General features: G+C 48.6%; 1 protein-coding gene across 3 annotated transcripts in view; it reads left to right on the forward strand.

Moving 5' to 3' along the window:
* LOC111835418 (catenin delta-2-like) overlaps positions 1 to 20529 on the forward strand; it is a 191406-nt gene that overhangs the window by 134212 nt on the left and 36665 nt on the right. For all 3 annotated transcript variants that reach the window (XM_072711094.1, XM_072711095.1, XM_072711096.1), the window contains 3 exons: positions 7040 to 7223; positions 18677 to 18794; positions 19930 to 20130. In XM_072711094.1, coding sequence (XP_072567195.1) covers positions 7040 to 7223; positions 18677 to 18794; positions 19930 to 20130 — 503 coding nt within the window. The remainder of the gene's footprint in view (positions 1 to 7039; positions 7224 to 18676; positions 18795 to 19929; positions 20131 to 20529) is intronic.

The following is a 20529-nucleotide window of genomic DNA, read 5'->3' on the forward strand; positions in this document are numbered from 1 at the left end:
TGATTTTTTACTACCAAAGGCCTCAATAGTTAAAACATTATTTATTAGCTGTGCTGCTTATTTTCCAGGTTAAACTGCAAGAACCTAAATAAAAATCTTAATAAAATGTGCATGTAATAGGAATACTATAGACTGGCGTCCCACTTAGGGTGGTCCCTGCTTGTCCCCTGTGGTTTCGGGGAGAGACTCCAGGCCCCCTGAATACTATAGACTGGCGTCCCACTTCGGGTGGTCCCTGCTTGTCCCCTGTGGTTTCGGGGAGAGACTCCAGGCCCCCTGAATACTATAGACTGGCGTCCCACTTAGGGTGGTCACTGCTTGTCCCCTGTGGTTTCGGAGAGAGACTCCAGGCCCCCTGAATACTATAGACTGGCGTCCCACTTAGGGTGGTCCCTGCTTGTCCCCTGTGGTTTCGGGGAGAGACTCCAGGCCCCCTGAATACTATAGACTGGCGTCCCACTTAGGGTGGTCACTGCTTGTCCCCTGTGGTTTCGGGGAGAGACTCCAGGCCCCCTGAATACTATAGACTGGCGTCCCACTTAGGGTGGTCACTGCTTGTCCCCTGTGGTTTCGGGGAGAGACTCCAGGCCCCCAGAATACTATAGACTGGCGTCCCACTTAGGGTGGTCCCTGCTTGTCCCCTGTGGTTTCGGGGAGAGACTCCAGGCCCCCTGAATACTATAGACTGGTGTCCCACTTAGGGTGGCCCCTGCTTGTCCCCTGTGGATTCGGGGGGAGACTCCAGGGCCCCTGAATAAGCAGCATGGACGCCTGCATGGATTATAGTCTGTATTTCCTGTATCCATTTGAAGTGCAGTTTCACACACATGGCACCTGGGTCCCTGTCACTGGATGAAGGGGACATCCTGCTTGGGGCATGTTGGGCTGCGGCCCCCCCCCCTCCTGATCACAGGGCACCTTTCGCTCATCCTCTGTTAGCGGCGTCCGCACACACCTGTGTGGACCATCCCATCTCAGTTGGGACGGCCGTGACGCACCAGCCGCTCAGAATGTGAGCCAGTAGGGGCATAGATATAGGCGCAGATATAGACCTGCGACGGCCATGACGCCCCAGCTGCTCAGAATGTGAGCCAGTAGGGGGATAGATATAGGCGCAGATATAGACCTGCGACGGCCATGATGCTCCAGCCGCTCAGAATGTGAGCCAGTAGGGGCAGATATAGGCGCAGATATAGACCTGCGACGGCCATGATGCTCCAGCCGCTCAGAATGTGAGCCAGTAGGGGGATAGATATAGGCGCAGATATAGACCTGCGACGGCCGTGACGCTCCAGCCGCTCAGAATGTGAGCCAGTAGGGGCATAGATATAGGCGCAGATATAGACCTGCGACGGCCGTGACACTCCAGCCGCTCAGCATGAGCCAGTAGGGGGATAGATATAGGCGCAGATATAGACCTGCGACGGCCGTGACGCTCCAGCCGCTCAGAATGTGAGCCAGTAGGGGCATAGATATAGGCGCAGATATAGACCTGCGACGGCCGTGACGCTCCAGCCGCTCAACATGAGCCAGTAGGGGGATAGATATAGGCGCAGATATAGACCTGCGACGGCCATGACGCTCCAGCCGCTCAGCATGAGCCAGTAGGGGGATAGATATAGGCGCAGATATAGACCTGCGACGGCCGTGACGCTCCAGCCGCTCAGCATGAGCCAGTAGGGGGATAGATATAGGCGCAGATATAGACCTGCGACGGCCATGACGCTCCAGCCGCTCAGAATGTGAGCCAGTAGGGGCATAGATATAGGCGCAGATATAGACCTGCGACGGCCGTGACACTCCAGCCGCTCAGCATGAGCCAGTAGGGGGATAGATATAGGCGCAGATATAGACCTGCGACGGCCGTGACGCTCCAGCCGCTCAGAATGTGAGCCAGTAGGGGCATAGATATAGGCGCAGATATAGACCTGCGACGGCCATGACGCTCCAGCCGCTCAGCATGAGCCAGTAGGGGGATAGATATAGGCGCAGATATAGACCTGCGACGGCCGTGACGCTCCAGCCGCTCAACATGAGCCAGTAGGGGGATAGATATAGGCGCATATATAGACCTGCGACGGCCATGACGCTCCAGCCGCTCAGCATGAGCCAGTAGGGGGATAGATATAGGCGCAGATATAGACCTGCGACGGCCGTGACGCTCCAGCCGCTCAGCATGAGCCAGTAGGGGGATAGATATAGGCGCAGATATAGACCTGCAGTGCTGTAACAGTACCTTCCAGCAGCACTATCACTAAAACTGCATTTAATTTATTTGACAGGTGCTTTAATTTAAAGTGACAGCCTTGCAGTGCCAGGAGCAATTAGGGGGTTAGGGTCTCGCTCAGGGGCCCAACGGGGAAATCACTCTGCTGACCCTGGGATTTGAACCAGCAACCTTCTGAGCACTGGCATATTGTCCTGACCCGCTGAGCCACATGCCACATTGGGGCATGTAGCGGGGGACTGTAGATGGGGGCGGGGCTTGTCCCAGCCGGGTTCAGCGAGAGAGCAGCCATCGTGCCAGCAGCGACCGCTCGGCCCCCGCGTCTCCTCCATCCTCACAGCATGCCGTCTCCAGGCGCGCCGCGATTCTGGGAGGCCCGGCTCGCGCGAAACCGGCGGAAGCAATTTCAGCTCTTGCCGGCTCTCGATCGCGGAACGCTGCCACCATCTTGAACCTTGATTAACGTTTTAGCGGCGTTTTGGCATTTTGAGACTCCTCGCGGGCTCGGAGAAGTGAAAAGACCGCCGTCATAATATCTCTTCTTCAGGCATTGAAAGTGCCGGTGCCTTAGATCAATATTACAGGAACCATAAAAAAGGAGAAAGATATAACAGGGAATGACTATAAATGTAATTACTGTAAGTGATTTTACTGAGGATGTGCCCTTAATTGGGGGGAGTGCGGTGGAATAACGAGTTTAATAACATTTTAGTGATACCTTTCATTGTTCCTGCTCTTCTGTTGGAAATTCTCTCAACAGTGTTTGCCATCGCGGGATGAAGGTAATGCTTTCAGGGCACAAATGAGCTACAATGTGCCCTCATCTCTCGCTTTCTGGAGTGAAGGTGTTTGATTGAATGTGTCTCTGTGTAAATTAGACTGAAAGCATAGGAGCAAACGCAGCAGAGTGTCCTCTGCTCTCCAGGGTTAGGGATTCGATTCCCAGCTGTGTACGGAACTTATATGTGTGGTCACCTCCAACCTAGTACATGTACCCAGTGACCTCCATCCTAATACACCTCCATCCTAATACATGTACCCAGTGACCTCCATCCTAATGCATGTGCCCAGTCACCTCCATCCTAATACACCTCCAACCTAGTACATGCGCCCAGTGACCTCCATCCTAATATATGTACCCAGTGACCTCCAACCTAGTACATGTACCCAGTGACCTTCATCCTAATATATGTGCCCAGTGATCACCATCCTACTATATGTACCCAGTGACCTCCATCCTAATATATATGCCCAATCATCTCCATCCTAGTGCATGTACCCAATCACCTTCATCCTAATATATGTACCTAGTCACCTCCATCCTAATATATATGTCTAATCACTCCATCCTAGTGCATGTGCCCATTGATCTCCATCCTAATATATGTGCCCAGTGACCTCCATCCTAATATATGTGCCCAGTGATCTCCATCCTAATATATGTGCCCAGTGATCTCCATCCTAATATATGTATCCAGTGACCTCCATCCTAATATATGTACCTAGTCACCTCCATCCTAATATATATGTCCAATCACTCCATCCTAGTGCATGTGCCCATTGATCTCCATCTTAATATATGTGCCCAGTGACCTCCATCCTAATATATATGCCCAATCACCTCCATCCTAGTACATGTGCACAGTCACCTCCTGATTGTGTCTGTTCAGAGTGTTTCATGCCTGTAGCCTTTGTAAGCTGAATCCGGGCCCTAAATGTGAATATATAGTTCTTCAGCAAAGAGACCAGTCTGCAGTCTGCCATAGTGATTATGCCCCAACCTGCCTTTAACCAAAACATCAGGCGGCTGAATGATGTGTCAGTTTGCTTTTGGTTCTCAGTACCTGTCAGGTCAAAAATGATTTGACACACGAAAGGAAAAACTTTTCTGTCGTGTCCAGTTATCGTTGGCCTGCTTCGTTTGCTTAATTAGCCTGGGAAGCGGAGTCACCTTTCACATCGCTGTCACAAAGTGCTGTTGCCGTCACGTGAAATGTAACATGTAGAGTCACATCAGCTGCCACGAACACGTCTGTAACACGTGATAATCACACCCGCACTATATTTAATATTTCGATTCTGGTACCCTTAAGTTCTGAGCCCCAGAGAAAATGGGACTGTAAATTCCTCTATGTAATAAGGGGCTTATTTCAGCGGCTTTGAAGCTTTCATCGCTTAATAAGATGAATTTCGAAGTTGTGACAGTTGTAGGAAAAACACCTGTTCTTCTGACTGGTTGTCTGGCAGACAGGATTCTGGGTCTTCAGTCTGCGTTAATCAGCGACGTAAGGAAGCCTATGACACAGTGCCGGATCTCTTCGGGGGGGGGGGGGCTCTCTCCCCAATGTTCCAGCCATCCCGTGTTGTGTATGAATATGTCTCCGGAACAATCTGATGCCAACTGATCTGGTGGCCAGAGGTGGTAAGTTCTGGTGTAAAAATCCGGACAAAATTTTGTTTCCAGCCAACCAATGGAGTACTCTGTGACTGTGACTCTTTATACCCAGCTGGTTGGCTGAAACTAAACTTGGTCCAGATTTTCGCTTTCTGCACCTGAACCATGCGCCCCTCTTGGTGGCCGTCTAACCAGCCTCCTAGCACCGAATTTAAGCTGAGTTTAATGTGTGAATTGCCGGATAAACATGTGCTCTGTATGAAATGGCATTCAGCTCAATCAGCGACGCGCGGACACGCCGGTGAAGACAGCGAGCGGACAGACACAAAAGCGGCTGGCCTTAGCTACTGATGCGTTTGTTAAATGACGTTCGTGGGCGACTGGGGGGTTTTGTTGATTTTATGTAAATGCCGCCCAGCAATGACAATGCGGAAGCTTGAATTGTCTCGATTTGCTAAATAGGACAATTATCCGTCTGTTTGTTCGAACCCCGTTTTACCGAAATGACAGATGAGGACGTACAAATGGAGCCTTTAATCTTGCTTCACCACTAAACTGCCTCGTAGCTGCACATTCAGCATCGGCGCTGACTGCGCATTCCCTGCGGAATGTTTGCGTCATTTCTCTCGTTTTATTTCCCTTCTTTTACGCGCTCTTAAATCTGAAGCCTTTTATCGGATTTCACAAGGACCGACAACGACTGCATGTGTCAAGCGACCTGTAACAGTCTCAGTCACTAACACTTATCTTATCAAAGATACTGCAAGGATGTGGAAACTCTGAGACACACGTTAATGGGAACAGTGTGACCGCCTCTCATTATTTCAGAGTGTTAAACACATTGGTGTACGCATGCTAGCTGCAAGTATTATAAATTGGTCTTCCGTAATAATATCATTATGTAACAGGAGATAATATGTTGAATGTTGCCATGGTAAATAGAAAAGCAAGCAAACATTAATTAAAAGCCATGTTACATTGTGTATATATTTTTGAATATATGGGGTGGCACGTACCTCCAAAAGGGGGCGCTATTGCTTCACACCTCCAGAGTTGGGGGTCCGAATCCCATCAACTTATTTAGTGTGTTTTCTCCCTCAGTCCATATCAGTATCTATAAATTGCCTAGGGTGTGTGTCCTCTGATGGACTGGCATGCCATCCAGGGTGTCCCCTGCCCTGTGCCCTGTGATGGGCATGGTAAGCATGCGAGGGGGGGGTGGTAAACATGCAGGGCACATGGCTACATATCCAGAATAGATGGATGGTTTAAATATACATTATTGATTTAAATTTCCATTTAATGTCTGGTCTTTATTGGACAGTGGTGGTTCGACAGAGTTAAAATGCTGGGACACTATCAGAGGCATTAAGTGCCAAACAGATCTCTGACTTTCTATTTCGCCAAGCAAAGTTATTTCTCCTTATCAGGACTCCCCAACAAATTGCTTTTTTCCCCTATTTTTTTTCCCAGCTCCTCAGCTAAACATAACCCTGTGTTCCTGATGACATCTGTGTGCTTAGCTAAAAGGCAACGTCGTATCCTGAACCGAGAGTGCGATCTTTATCGGAAACACATTGCCAGATACTCCTAGAAACAGATTAGTTTAATCTAAGGTCTTGAAAGACAACTTTAATCCTGATTTGGCCCTGATTCCATTACACCGTATTTTCTTGATATAATTGAAATAATTGTTGGCAGTCACAGTCTTTGGTTTCAGTGCAGGACTTTTTGTTCTTTTTTAACTGGATAGCGGTTTTCTGATGCAGTAAGTAATAGAATAGCCAATGGCTTGTTTAACTTTTTTGAAAACACTTTATGAAATGAGATTCTTGTTTAATTAAAGTAATGGTGATTAACTAAATTAAGATCAGTTGGCATCAGACCCTTAGGTGTACTGAGACATACATTTTTTTTGAAGCAAACACTATTTAGGAAATTATGTTTGCTTTTAGTATAATAGTATTTTTCTACTTCAATAACGTGATATTTTACTCTTACATTTTTTATTCATTTTTAGCAGGAATTCTATAGTTTTCTGAGCTTAGTATCTGAAAACAAGTTTCAGTGTTTGTGCCATGTTGCATTTATCATTTGAAGGCTAACATGTAAACATGAACAGTGATGAAAGAGCCTTGTGATGGATGTCACATGTCTCATACGTAACCCTGTGTGCGTCTGGCATTAATCATGAATGTAACGATCACTTCACACTGGGATCTGATATAATACAGCAATAAATGTGATAAACTGACGAAATATGTATGATTTGTGTCTGAAAATGGTAACAGATGTACAGTTGTAATAATGCAGAAATATGAAAATAACAATAATTACCCAATCAAACCCGAAACAGGGAGTGATCGTGTCGCGGTTCTTGTGAATGTCTTGGTGACCTGGCACCTCCCTCGCCTCAGGTGTGCTGTGGAACCTGTCCTCCTGCGACGGTCTGAAGATGCCCATCATCCAGGACGCGTTGGCCGTGCTCACCAACACGGTGATCATCCCGCACTCCGGATGGGACACGTCCCCCCACCAGGAGGACCGCAAGCTGCACCTGCACTCCTCGCAGGTGCTGCGCAATGCCACCGGCTGCCTGAGGTACCCGCCTCCAGTATGCTGACCATGCCCCGCCTCCAGTGTGCTGACCATGCCCCGCCTCCAGTGTGCTGACCATGCCCCGCCTCCAGTGTGCTTACCATGCCCCGCCTCCAGTATGCTGACCATGCCCCGCCTTCAGTGTGCTGACCATGCCCCGCCTCCAGTGTGCTGACCATGCCCCGCCTCCAGTGTGCTGACCATGCCGCGCCTCCAGTATGCTGACCATGCCCCGCCTCCAGTGTGCTGACCATGCCCCGCCTCCAGTGTGCTGACCATGCCCCGCCTCCAGTATGCTGACCATGCCCCGCCCCCAGCATGCTTACTGCGCCCCATCCCCAGCATGCTTACTGCCATAAACTACATCCCGCTAGGCCTCACCTCCCTGCTGCCATTACCCCAGGCATGAGTACCCTCCCCCTCTGCTGGTCGCAGAATTCTTTGAGTTGATTTCCCTTCATGGAATCATCCCAGTGAGATTTTGAATAAGATGCTTCATGGTCTCAGGTTTCTCCTTTGAACACCAAAGGGTTTTTACCTTTCTGCAGGGGTGTCACCGTGCAGGGGTGTCGGCGTGCAGTGAGTAGGCGTGCAGTGAGTAGTCGTGCAGTGAGTAGGCGTGCAGTGAGTAGTCGTGCAGTGAGTAGGCGTGCAGGGGTGTCAGTGCATGTGTGGGATGTTGCAGCCTTTATTAGCACCACGCGGCCCACGTTACTCTGGGTCAGCCAAGCCGTCTGACGGTGCCAAAGGCATCTTATCTGGCGCGTCGTGGCCGTCAGATGGTGGTATTCGCAAGTCCAGGAGGTCGCTAAAGGAGACGTGCTGTTGCTGTCCATATATTCCAAGAGGTTATCCTGAAAGACTTAAAAAAACATTATATTATTTCATCCATCTATCTGCAGTAACTGCTTATTAAATATAATGTTGTAGAGTTAGGGGACTGTTCCAGGAAGCACAGAATACAAGGCAGACAGGGCACCGTGGACTGGACGCAAGGCAGGGGGCGTTCTGCAGGGGGCGCTCTGCAGGGTTCGTACAGTCATGGAAAAATCATGGAATTAAGAAATTTTCCAGACCTGGAAAAGTTATGCAAAATAAAAAAATATCAGAAAGTTTTGGAAAAGTCACAGGAGTATTTGAGAACTTCGCAGTATATAACGGCGTCTCTCTTAATTAAGCAGTATCTTGATTATACTTTCCGCGTCAGAGCAGGTCGTGAGTATGGAAAGCTGTTGACGTGAAATACCCTCTAGACGTGGTATCCCCCCCCCCCCCCCCAAACATTGTGACATGGCACCTCCCTACGCAGTATTGGCACTTAAAAACCAATGGTGACATGGTGACGTCAACATGGTACAAATTTACATGTTAAAAAGTTTTAAGGTGTAGCAAGGTTAGTACCTTTCTATTCAAGGGCAAAGGATTCAGGCTGTAATGCATTACTGCTGTACTCTTATTACCATATGGTATTATTGCCATTTTAATCATAACCAGTGATACACAAAATTTGTAAAAATTTCAACAGTTTCATTGTTTTCTTTGAATGAAATACAGTAATATGACTGAATAGGAACAAGTGAAGTTAAAGGTAACAATCTGTGTAAATGTATCATTAAGCTGTAAAACTTTGTGCTAAAATACGTTATTTATGCATGTCAATGTAATTGCCTTGACGTGACATACGCGCGATCTGCGCATTATAAATTTGTCACAAAAGAACGAAATAATTTTATCTTGAAGTGCATTATTGGACAATATTAGATGGAATACATTTATACATTTAGTGTGGTCTTGTGGACTCTGCTAAAAGATTTTTTTATATTTGTAATAAATATTGTTGACTTGAAGAGTAGAATGTATAGAGACCATATGAAGTCCAATTATCAGATGGAACAAAAGAAAGACATGAGCATGTGTGTGTGACTTTGTGTGTGTGTGAGTGACTGTGTGTGTTTGTGTGCGCGACTGTGTGTGTGTGACTGTGTGTATGCAGCTGTGTGTGTATGTGACTGTGTGTGTGTGTGACTGTGTGTGTGTAACTGTGTGACTGTGTGTGTTGGTGTTCTGAGACGCCACAGTGCATCTCGCATATAAACACTTAATGTGCTGCCTGCTGGATGCTTCAGATGTTCAGGCTGGCAGAGAAATTGAGATACAGAATGTGTGCAGTTCAATTTCAGGTATCAGACAGTGTGACAATAAAGGCATGTGTGTGAGAGCGAGGAAGAGAGAGTCAGTGTCATTCAAGTGGGTACTGGAAGAAACACATTTAATATATAAAATAAATACTTAGACAAAAGCTGTAAAGTCATTTCTAGCTAATAACTCCATGCAGGGCTAACAGCCGCATCACATCCAAGGACTGACCTTCCTACATGTTTACATGCGAAGTGCACCTTGGAGTTACCTGTTTAAGGCATCATCATCATCATCATCATCATCATCATCATCATTATTATTATTATTATTATTTTATAATGTCTGATATTTCAACTTTGCACATTCTATAACATGTTGGGTATGCTTCAAGTTAACGTTTTTTTGTGATGCATATATCACACTTATGTTACACCAGGGTAATTATAACAGCACGCAGAAATACTAACTTTTACAACTCAATAATGATTGTTTCTTATTATTGCAAATGTAAGGAATAAATTAATGACTTTCTATCTGATGATAGCTAGAAAATATAGTCATTATTAAACCAGATGGAAATTAAACCATGCAGTCTTTTTGATAGTGTGTGTCTGAACAAGACAGAAAAGCAACATGCATGTTTGTAAAATGATATGCAATGGAAGATACATCCATATCCAAAGGGTGAATGCAAAGTCAGAGCAGCTGGTTCCTCCACACAAAGTACTTGTGTGTAATGGTGTCATGCGATGGTGATCGCATAACAAGAAGGAACACTTATCCTGAAGGGGCTGAACAAAGAAATATTTCTTTGGATCGATTCTTGGAAATTTACCTTGATGTCCTGGAGAAGTCATGAAAAAGTCATGAAAAAGTCATGAAAATTTGTTGATCGAAAAGTGTATCTGCACATGGTACATTTGTTCCTTTTGATAATAGAACATCTTGAATTTGCCACTGAGAAAAAAGCATTTCCAGTCCATCACAGGGCACAGGGCAGGGGACACCCTGGATGGTATGCCAGTCCATCACAGGGCACAGGGCAGGGCACACCCTGGATGGTATGCCAGTCCATCACAGGGCACAGGGCAGGGGACACCCTGGACGGGATGCCAGTCCAATGCATAAAACATTATTATTGTGATTATGATGATGAAGATGATGATTATTTACACTAAATTTAATGTGGGCAGGTTTAATTTAACTTATTCACCAACAGCAGTCCTACAATGTCCTCGTCTATGGTGTGTTTACCCTGGACTAATAACTCGCATGGCACATTTGTGCTTTTTGATTGTAGAACATCTTGAATTGGCCACTGAGAAATAAGGTAATCAGGCAAAATCGTCTGGGCTCAACGTCCCTGCAGGCTTTCGTCTGCCTTGTATCCATAGCAACACTGACAGCACTGCACTCTGTTGAAGGTCAGGTCTTTGCCCAGTGTCTTGGGTTTCCCTGGAGAGCTTAGAGGCAAACCCCCCCCAAATCTAGTTGTGGGGCTTATAGTTAAACATCCCATTTCATTCAAACTAATTGTACCTATTGTACAAGCTCAATCAGTTCAATTTTGAGCTGTAAATGCACTTTATACCTTTTATTTGAGTCCTCTGTATATAGGCTGTTACGGCAAACACTGTTTTTTTCTCTAGAGAGGAGTACACTGTTTTCTCACTAAATCTGTTCCTGTGTTCAGTCCTGAGCCTCTAAGGCAGATCCCCAAGAATCCCAGGAATGGATTCCTGCCTGCTCTGCCACAAGCCGCCTTCAAAGGCGAGTTTTTCGTGATCCTAGTTCTAGCTTTGCCAGCGGTCGCAGTCTGCATCCATTTTTCACGCTGATGTTGAGCCGGGTGTTTCATTAAGCAGTAAAACCTTACTATCGACGCCATCGCCGAATACAGGAGGGACTAGCTTTTTCAGTCATTTTTCTATACCGTTTGACATTGGATGATTTTGGACTGTATCTCCGAACAGGGAGTTCTCCATCACAAATGTCACCTAGAAAGGAAATCTTAGATATCTGGGCCTCTTCTGTTTTGGTCTTTGATTCTTTCCCTCCTCATACTGCATCTAAAAACTAATTTTGACAATGCACTAATGGATCCTCTCATAGATCCTCCTGACCAGTCTGGATCAATGTCTTTTGTTCCCTGTTTACCCATAATGCCACAGGGAGCGAGTTTTACTGATTGCAAAAAGGCCAGGAACACATTACAGTCTAGGTCTCTGATTGGCCACTGCAGGACAGACAAAGGACGAATCACACAGCAGAGAGCCAGGTCTTTCCCACTCATGTCCATCTCAATTTAAGTGCGGAGCGCGTGTAAGTGGTTTCCTCTGCTCGCCCGTAATTCTGCCACGGACCGGATGCATTTATAAACCACCGGGGCACCATTCCTAGAATTAATCCCCCCTCCTAGTCAGAGACTGACACAAAGACACATTGAGAAGCAACTTAGGAGTTGCTAATAGATTTTCTGACTGGTAAAGCACACTCCCTCAGGCTTTCACGGGGGGGCGTACCACTTTCGGGCGTGTAGTTAAATGACCAAGAAGGCACTATAAAACTTAGTTATTGCTCCGGCTTCGTGTCCAAAGCACGATCGTGGGCCAGACAGGCCCTTGGCCCCTGTACCCCTGGAGTAGAGTGGGGGGTTTTAGCAATTGAATCTGTCTAGGATGTGAGGGACCCCGCAGTCTGTGCTGAGCCGGCTTGAGACACCTTTATGTTCAGTGCCAAGACACACGCTGTGGTGGTGACAGGCGGCTCGGCAGGCAGAGCGACGCCGTTGATTAATGGTGTTGTCACGGCATCTCCCAGACTGGGATGGGACCCGTGACAGAGCCGAGGACCCGTCGGCTGGTTAAGCACGCGCCTGTCAGCCGCACGCATGACCCGCAACGTCAGCGCTCTGTCACAGGGCAGATTCTGAAGGCGTGAGCTTCGCCCCATAGCGAAGCACTGTTTGTTTCAAGAAGGGGTCACATGACCCTCCAACATCCAATCAGCATGTTAGTGCCTGGTGCTGATGGTCGGAAGTAGATGTGGTACTGCTAGTGTTAATTTAAAGGCCCTGTACCGGAAGATGAGACATAGTTCTACCAGGTACCAGAAGTAGACAGACAAGTGAGGTCTAGATTTTACCATTCATACTGCTTCAGAGCCTTTCTAGTGTTCCTGTAGCTCTGCGCTTAGCTTCTGCTGATAAGCAGTGCTCTTTGTGCTGTACGGTTTCCTGTGTCTGAGTCAAGGACATCGATCGTAGCGGTCCATGCTTCCGGCACACAAAGAGAAGAGATCCGCCGTGTTGATTGACTCGCGTGGAGAGGTCGAACAAACAGCAAGCGATTAAACGCACAGAGACGGCCTTGGTGGTCTGTAACGGTCCCTTACTTGGGTGTTTGGACACTCCACAGTAGCCCTGCAAGTGGGAATGCATTTATATACAGGAGATGTGGATTTATTTTCTTATTCACTGTCATTGTGAGCTTGACAGGATTGTGGATTTGCCTTTAGCCGACATTTTATCCAAAGCAACATACATTTTTTAAAAAGCAGCATCAGTCAGTCCTTGGGGTTAAGGGTCGTGCTCAGGGGTCCAGCGGTGACATCACTCTCCTGACCAGGGGATTTGAGCTAGCAACCTTCCGCTCACAGGCATGGCGTTCTAACCCATGGAGTCACACACTACCCCTGTTTATGTTTCGGATGTAGTGTACTTTCACTTTAACTAAATCTAAAATCTGTGTAGTATTTTGGGTTCGTATATTGTTACAACTGAATCGAAGGTATGAATCTCATTTTATGTGCCACTGAAGAACTGCCCATGCATGCCAGTATTTGTGTAGGAAACTGTCTAATAAGGTACCTTCATAACACCGTTTTAAAACCATTTTGGTGAAGAAATAAAATGTGGGAAAATGTATTGTTTTCCTAATAACAAAACCTCCACACGTCCTCAACACAACCACTCACGCCCTCATTCTGCCCTGAATGTTCAGCCAGTGACATCAATACCTTTTATGACAAAGAAAAAGATTGTTTTTGTCTGTCTAACGATGTTTGCGAATGCTCAATTTTGTTAATTAAGAAACTGCTGCTTTGAAACATTCTGAAAGCGGTAAGAAGTGACTTAGGACAACAAAGGCTGAGGGAAAACGTCTCGGTGAAGGAGAACGAGTGAGGAGTGGAGCGGCACGGGCTAGACGTCCGCTTAATTGAATCCCGTGATGATTGTTTTCTGTGAGTATCTTACCAATGTGCACAAATTAGCTGCATCGGGTTTATTGAGAGTGACGGGGAATAAATGGAATGTGTAAAGCTGACAGGAAGCTGAGGTGTGGCGGCGTGTCTCTCTGACAGGAAGCTGAGGTGTGGCGGCGTGTCTCTCTGACAGGAAGCAGAGGTGTGGCGGCGTGTCTCTCTGACAGGAAGCAGAGGTGTGGCGGCCTGTCTCTCTGACAGGAAGCAGAGGTGTGGCGGCGTGTCTCTCTGACAGGAAGCAGAGGTGTGGCGGCGTGTCTCTCTGACAGGAAGCAGAGGTGTGGCGGCGTGTCTCTCTGACAGGAAGCTGAGGTGTGGCGGCGTGTCTCTCTGACAGGAAGCAGAGGTGTGGCGGCGTGTCTCTCTGACAGGAAGCAGAGGTGTGGCGGCCTGTCTCTCTGACAGGAAGCAGAGGTGCGGCGGCGTGTCTCTCTGACGGGAAGCAGAGGTGCGGCGGCGTGTCTCTCTGACGGGAAGCAGAGGTGCGGCGGCCTGTCTCTCTGACGGGAAGCAGAGGTGCGGCGGCCTGTCTCTCTGACGGGAAGCAGAGGTGCGGCGGCCTGTCTCTCTGACGGGAAGCAGAGGTGTGGCGGCCTGTCTCTCTGACGGGAAGCAGAGGTGTGGCGGCGTGTCTCTCTGACGGGAAGCAGAGGTGTGGCGGCGTGTCTCTCTGACGGGAAGCAGAGGTGTGGCGGCCTGTCTCTCTGACGGGAAGCAGAGGTGTGGCGGCGTGTCTCTCTGACGGGAAGCAGAGGTGTGGCGGCGTGTCTCTCTGACGGGAAGCAGAGGTGTGGCGGCGTGTCTCTCTGACGGGAAGCAGAGGTGTGGCGGCCTGTCTCTCTGACGGGAAGCAGAGGTGTGGCGGCGTGTCTCTCTGACGGGAAGCAGAGGTGTGGCGGCGTGTCTCTCTGACGGGAAGCAGAGGTGTGGCGGCGTGTCTCTCTGACGGGAAGCAGAGGTGTGGCGGCCTGTCTCTCTGACAGGAAGCAGAGGTGTGGCGGCCTGTCTCTCTGACAGGAAGCAGAGGTGTGGCGGCCTGTCTCTCTGACAGGAAGCAGAGGTGTGGCGGCCTGTCTCTCTGACAGGAAGCAGAGGTGTGGCGGTGTGTCTCCCGCTCTCTCCACACTTTTCACAGGCTTTCTGATGGAGGACAGCTGCACCGCGATCAGTACGAAATGCGAATGGATTGGCCGGCTGCAGGGCTGTCATGGGGGCGCGCTGGGCTTTTATGTCCAGGGAACGTCTGCATACTTTTGCATTTCTTTGTTTGACAGGTGTTCTTACCTAAAGCGACTCGCAATAGTAGCAGCAAGGTCAGCCACTCCCTGGAGCGATTGGGGTTTAAGGCTCTTACTCAAAGGCCCAACAGCAATTTCACTCTGCTGACCCTGGGATTTGAACCCTTAACTTGCCCCCAGTTTGCCTGCACATGCTTTGTGCTGTGTGACTTCATGCACCGTTACTCAGTGTGGGGCAGGTAACTAAAGGCAGGTCCTTCTGCAAATTGGCCACAACGCCTCCAGCAAAGGAATAGGAGAACTGTTACCTCCTCACCTGCCTGAGGAGGAGCAGATACAGTGGCGTCTCCCAAAGTTACTGTGTATCTTCAGGAGAGGAGAGGAAAAGATGGACACAATTGACACAATTTTAATCGGACGGCCACAAATCGGTCCATCGATACTGCAACAATTGGCGGGGGAAAGACGTGGCAAGCGACAATCCCCGGACTCGGTGTGCTAATTAATCTGTTTCATGGGTGGTTAAGGAGCAGGGCATCTGAGCGGATGGTGAAGGGGCAGGAGGCAGCAGAGTAGTGCGCCCCCCTGAGGCCACTGCCTGTTATCACGACGTGTCGCCTTGTCACCGTAGCCGGCGGGAAGCTCGATCAAACACCTGTCACGGAAATCCATACAGAAAGTCGTCCCTTGGTGCCCAGCGTCTGCTGTGGGTCCGTACGCCTCTTATATAATACCACCAAAAAGTTTCACTCGCTCTCCTGCTTAATCGCGAGTTTAGACCTGTTGAAAGACTTCTGTAAAGGTTCACTGTTTTTCTGCAACAGCTGTCTGTTGTAGCTAAGCATGTCGGTGTAACCAATTAAATATGTTTTACTACAAACTGCATTCCAAGCTCAGCCAGAAAAAGGCCACATTAACACGAGAGGAGAGCAGCGTATGTCAAGCATGATTGTTTCGCCTTTTTATTTTCGAACATAAATATTGTCGGTTAATTAAAATTTTATGTAGGGTCCTAAAATTTAAATAAATGGAAATATGTGGCGTCTCTACCAGTGAATCAGATGGATAAAATCAAAGATGATGATTTGAGGTGTTGAGGCGCTTGATACACAGACGGTATAGATGGCATCGTTAGGTGTTAAGGTGCCTAAAGCCGTGTTGTAAATGTGCCGCGTGTGGGAGTTTGTCGTGTGTGTGTGTGTGTGTGTGTGTGTGTGTGTGTGTGTGGGGGGGGGGGGGAGGCTGTGAGCAGATGCAGTGCGTGTGTGGTGTGTGTGTGGGTGTGTATTTCACTGATGTATGCTGGGTGCGCGTGTACCCCGCCATGCCGATCCGCTGAACCTCTCAGCCCAGCCCCTCCCCCTTTGTACGTCATGCCACTCCGGACCGTCACCATGGAAACGCGACACCGCCGCCGATGTCAAAGACCCCATTTGGAGATGCGAGATTGGGCGACCCGCCGGCTCGCCGGAGCACGCGTGCTTCCCTGCAGCCTGCGCTGCTGCACGCTAATGCGACAGGCAGGCGAGAAGGGGGGGGGGGGGGAGAACAGGCCTTTGGAGACCAGGGTAGGAATACAGTGGTGGCTGCTGGGAGCTCCACACTGACACCTAAGGAGAGGATACTCCTTCGGAGTAATGCCGGCAGGAGGCTCGGTCTGCTTTCTGTGGATAATTAACACTCGCATGCTGTAGTGGGGAAAGATGGAGAAGAGAGAGGAGACTCCCTTCTTTAGAGTAGAGGAGAGTGCTGTCCCTCTGTGGGCCAAGGAGTATTTGTGTAGAGAGCAGATTACAGTTCCTGTGTAAGACAGAGTAACGAGTGTCTCCGTGTAACGGAAAGCAGTGCTGTCCATGTGTAGGGCGGAGTAACGAGTGTCTCCGTGTAACGGAAAGCAGTGCTGTCCATGTGTAGGGCGGAGTAACGAGTGTCTCCGTGTGACGGAAAGCAGTGCTGTCCATGTGTAGGGCGGAGTAACGAGTGTCTCCGTGTGACGGAAAGCAGTGCTGTCCATGTGTAGGGCGGAGTAACGAGTGTCTCCGTGTGACGGAAAGCAGTGCTGTCCATGTGTAGGGCGGAGTAACGAGTGTCTCCGTGTGACGGAAAGCAGTGCTGTCCATGTGTAGGACGGAGTAACGAGTGTCTCCGTGTGACGGAAAGCAGTGCTGTCCATGTGTAGGGCGGAGTAACGAGTGTCTCCGTGTGACGGAAAGCAGTGCTGTCCATGTGTAGGACGGAGTAACGAGTGTCTCCGTGTGACGGAAAGCAGTGCTGTCCATGTGTAGGGCGGAGTAACGAGTGTCTCCGTGTGACGGAAAGCAGTGCTGTCCATGTGTAGGACGGAGTAACGAGTGTCTCCGTGTGACGGAAAGCAGTGCTGTCCATGTGTAGGGCGGAGTAACGAGTGTCTCCGTGTGACGGAAAGCAGTGCTGTCCATGTGTAGGGCGGAGTAACGAGTGTCTCCGTGTGACGGAAAGCAGTGCTGTCCATGTGTAGGGCGGAGTAACGAGTGTCTCCGTGTGACGGAAAGCAGTGCTGTCCATGTGTAGGGCGGAGTAACGAGTGTCTCCGTGTAATGGAAAGCAGTGCTGTCCATGTGTAGGGCAGAGTAAGAAGTAACTCAGCATGACAAAAAACAGTACAGTCAAGCAGTAGTAGTATCTTTGCGCAGATATATAGAGAAGTACCCTATCTATAGAGTTGTGTGTGCTGGTATGTGTTGTACTGTACAGTAGTATTTCTGTGCAGTGCTGTATGGCAGTATATCTGTTTTATTCTGAGTGGATGAAAGCGGCACTGCTGAAATCATCCTATGGATTCAGTCGCCAGCATGATCACTTTGGAGGTGTCAGGAATGTCCGCTGTGCTCCACGACAGACCAGCAGGGAGACATTTAGCTTGCAGCCTTCCCTCCGGAGCGTGCCTGTAATGTCAGACAGTAAGCCGCACGAAAGCCGGGTTCGTGGGCGATGTTTTCTCTCTTTTCAGTCCTCCCTACTGCGGCACTGACTTCAACAAACCCCCCCTGTGCTTGTTAATATCATTTACTTTCCTCCCTGTTTTAATGTTACAGCAGCGTATTGACTGAGGAATCATAATCGTAAGGCTTATGTATTGCGAGGAGTGTTGTATTGTCAGTAAAGCAGCCGGTACAAATTGGGTTTTCCATTAGGCAGATAATGCAATAAAAACCAGGACTGCGTTGAAGATTTATTGCTGTAACTCCTGAAAATGCACTCTGTTACTCACTGTCTGCAGCTATCGCCGTTTTTGGAACAGAGGGATTTTTGGCATCGTTGTAGGAAGGATGCTGCGTTGCGTTTAATGCCAAGCATCTCCGCACTGCAGCTGCCAGCCTGTGACATTGTACTGAGATTTACATTTGGTTTCTTTGGGCACATTTCAGGATTGACTGCTTTTTTTCATTCTGTGTACAGCACAGGCAGAGAAGTGATACATGTTAATGGTATAATTACAGACCAGTCGCTTCCTGCCTACTTACTAAACATTGCTTCTCTCCCGTCTGTTTTTTTTTTTTCCTGCACGTGTTTACTTTGTGAAAACCACGGTTTATGATACTTTATATTTATTTATTTTGAAAATGTAAATCGGCATACATTTTTGAGAAAGCCTTACTCAGGGGATCAACAGTGACATCACTCTGCCAAGCCTGGGATTCGAACCAGCCCCCATTGAAATCTGAGAATCGTGCGAAAGAAGCTGGAGTCGAGACCCCCGTGTTACCTGTGTAGAGAGTGACGGGGTTAGGGCCCGCGGATGGTGCACATGCTCTTACCTCCTGACCCCTGTCGCAGGAACGTGAGCTCGGCGGGGGAGGAGGCCCGGCGACGCATGCGGGAGTGCGAGGGACTCACCGACGCGCTGCTCTACGTCATCCAGACTGCGCTGGGCAGCAGCGAGATCGACAGCAAGGTGTGTCCGCGGGGGGGGGGGGTTACATGTGGCCAAAGGTTGCCATGGCTGCACCCTGAGAACGTATGGAAACATGGTTGCTTAGGTGATGCTTCTGTTCGTAGCGGCTGACGGTCTTTTACGCAGCAGTGTCCAGTAGCCCCTGCTGAAAGCTGATTGGCCCCTTCTCCTGTCACTCACTGATTCAAAATATATTATTGGCTAATGATAATGTTGGCCGCTCTGTATAAATTACCGCAGCCTGGTTAGCCTTAGGACACGTCATGCGATCTCTGGAGTAGGTGCTCATCCTACTCCAATCAAAATCCTCGTATATATTTAAAAGAACGTTTTTTATGTTCATATGGGCGTGAGTACCTTGTGACGAGCCCAGTGTCACTTAGAGATGAGGGAATGCCATCCATTTGTTTCCAGCTATATGCAGAATTTACCGCAACTAAGCGTTATGAATCAAGGGGTTAATAAAGTGGATAATGTGCAGTTTATATGCTCTAAATTGCACCTTATGTAAGACCACTGTCCCCTTATGTATATACTCTCTGGCAATAATACCACCTACAACCTTCACATTCATTAAGTGTTTGCAGCTCTCTGTTGTTCGTGGTTTTAATTTTACATCAGCAACCTGAAAATCAATAACACATTCAATGTATAATTTAATGTGCAAATAATCATCGATTTCTCATTCAAGCTTAATATGGGTGTAGTGGGTGTAGCCAAAATCCTTCATGAAGGTTACAGATTACACCATGCAAATTACACCGTACAGATTGTACCATACGATTTACACCATACAGATTATAACATACAGGTTACACCAGTGTTTCTCCAACCTTTTCTCGGGGACCCCTAGACAGTCCACATTTTTGCTCTCTCGTATTTTCCTGGGAGATGAGAGGGATTAAAAATCTGGAGGCCCCCGAGGACTGGTTGGAGAAACACTGGATTACACCATACAGATTACACCATGCAGATTACACTGTACAAATTACACTGTGCGAATTACACTGAGCAGATTACACTGTACAGATTACACCAAAGCTTCATGGACACTGCATTATACCCCATGTCAAAGCAGATTAACATAGTTACAGGTCATTAATTAAACAGCCCTCGGTTGGTGCTCTCGCCGCAGACCATCGAGAACTGCGTGTGCATCCTGAGGAACCTGTCGTACCGCCTGGCCGCTGAGACCTCACAAGGCCAGCAGATGGGCACCGAGGAGCTGGACGGCCTGCTGTGCGGAGATGCCGGAGGCGGCGGGGGCGGGGGCAAGGACGGCGAGAGTTCGGGCTGCTGGGGCAAGAAGAAGAAGAAGAAGAAGGCCCAGGACCAGGTTGGGGGGGGACAGCGGCGGTGGGGCGGGGTGGGCTGTAAGTGAACCCGAGTGACACTAAAGAGTCACTTCACTTCAGTATCTACATGTAAGATTTTTTGTAAGAGAACAAAGAGATCCGTGGTCCTTGGACGGATCTGAAATATTTGACATATTTCACCATCTCTCACTCACTTAGCCTTTGCATTTTTGCTGATTTCCAGTGAGCGAGCAGCTGTTGGAATGGGGGGGGGGGTGTAGCGTCATTGCTGTACGGCCGGTTCTCAGGATCTGGAAACTTCCAGGCAGATTGGCAGCTGCCTCACGCAGAACCGTCGCAGCCTCTGGGCACGAGTGGCTTTAAAGCGACGTGGGTAGCTGGGCAGCTGGGCGGCTGTCCTGCGCTCCTAACTGGGAATG

This window comes from Paramormyrops kingsleyae, chromosome 4, assembly GCF_048594095.1.
Source record: "Paramormyrops kingsleyae isolate MSU_618 chromosome 4, PKINGS_0.4, whole genome shotgun sequence".
NCBI classification, from domain to species: domain Eukaryota; kingdom Metazoa; phylum Chordata; class Actinopteri; order Osteoglossiformes; family Mormyridae; genus Paramormyrops; species Paramormyrops kingsleyae.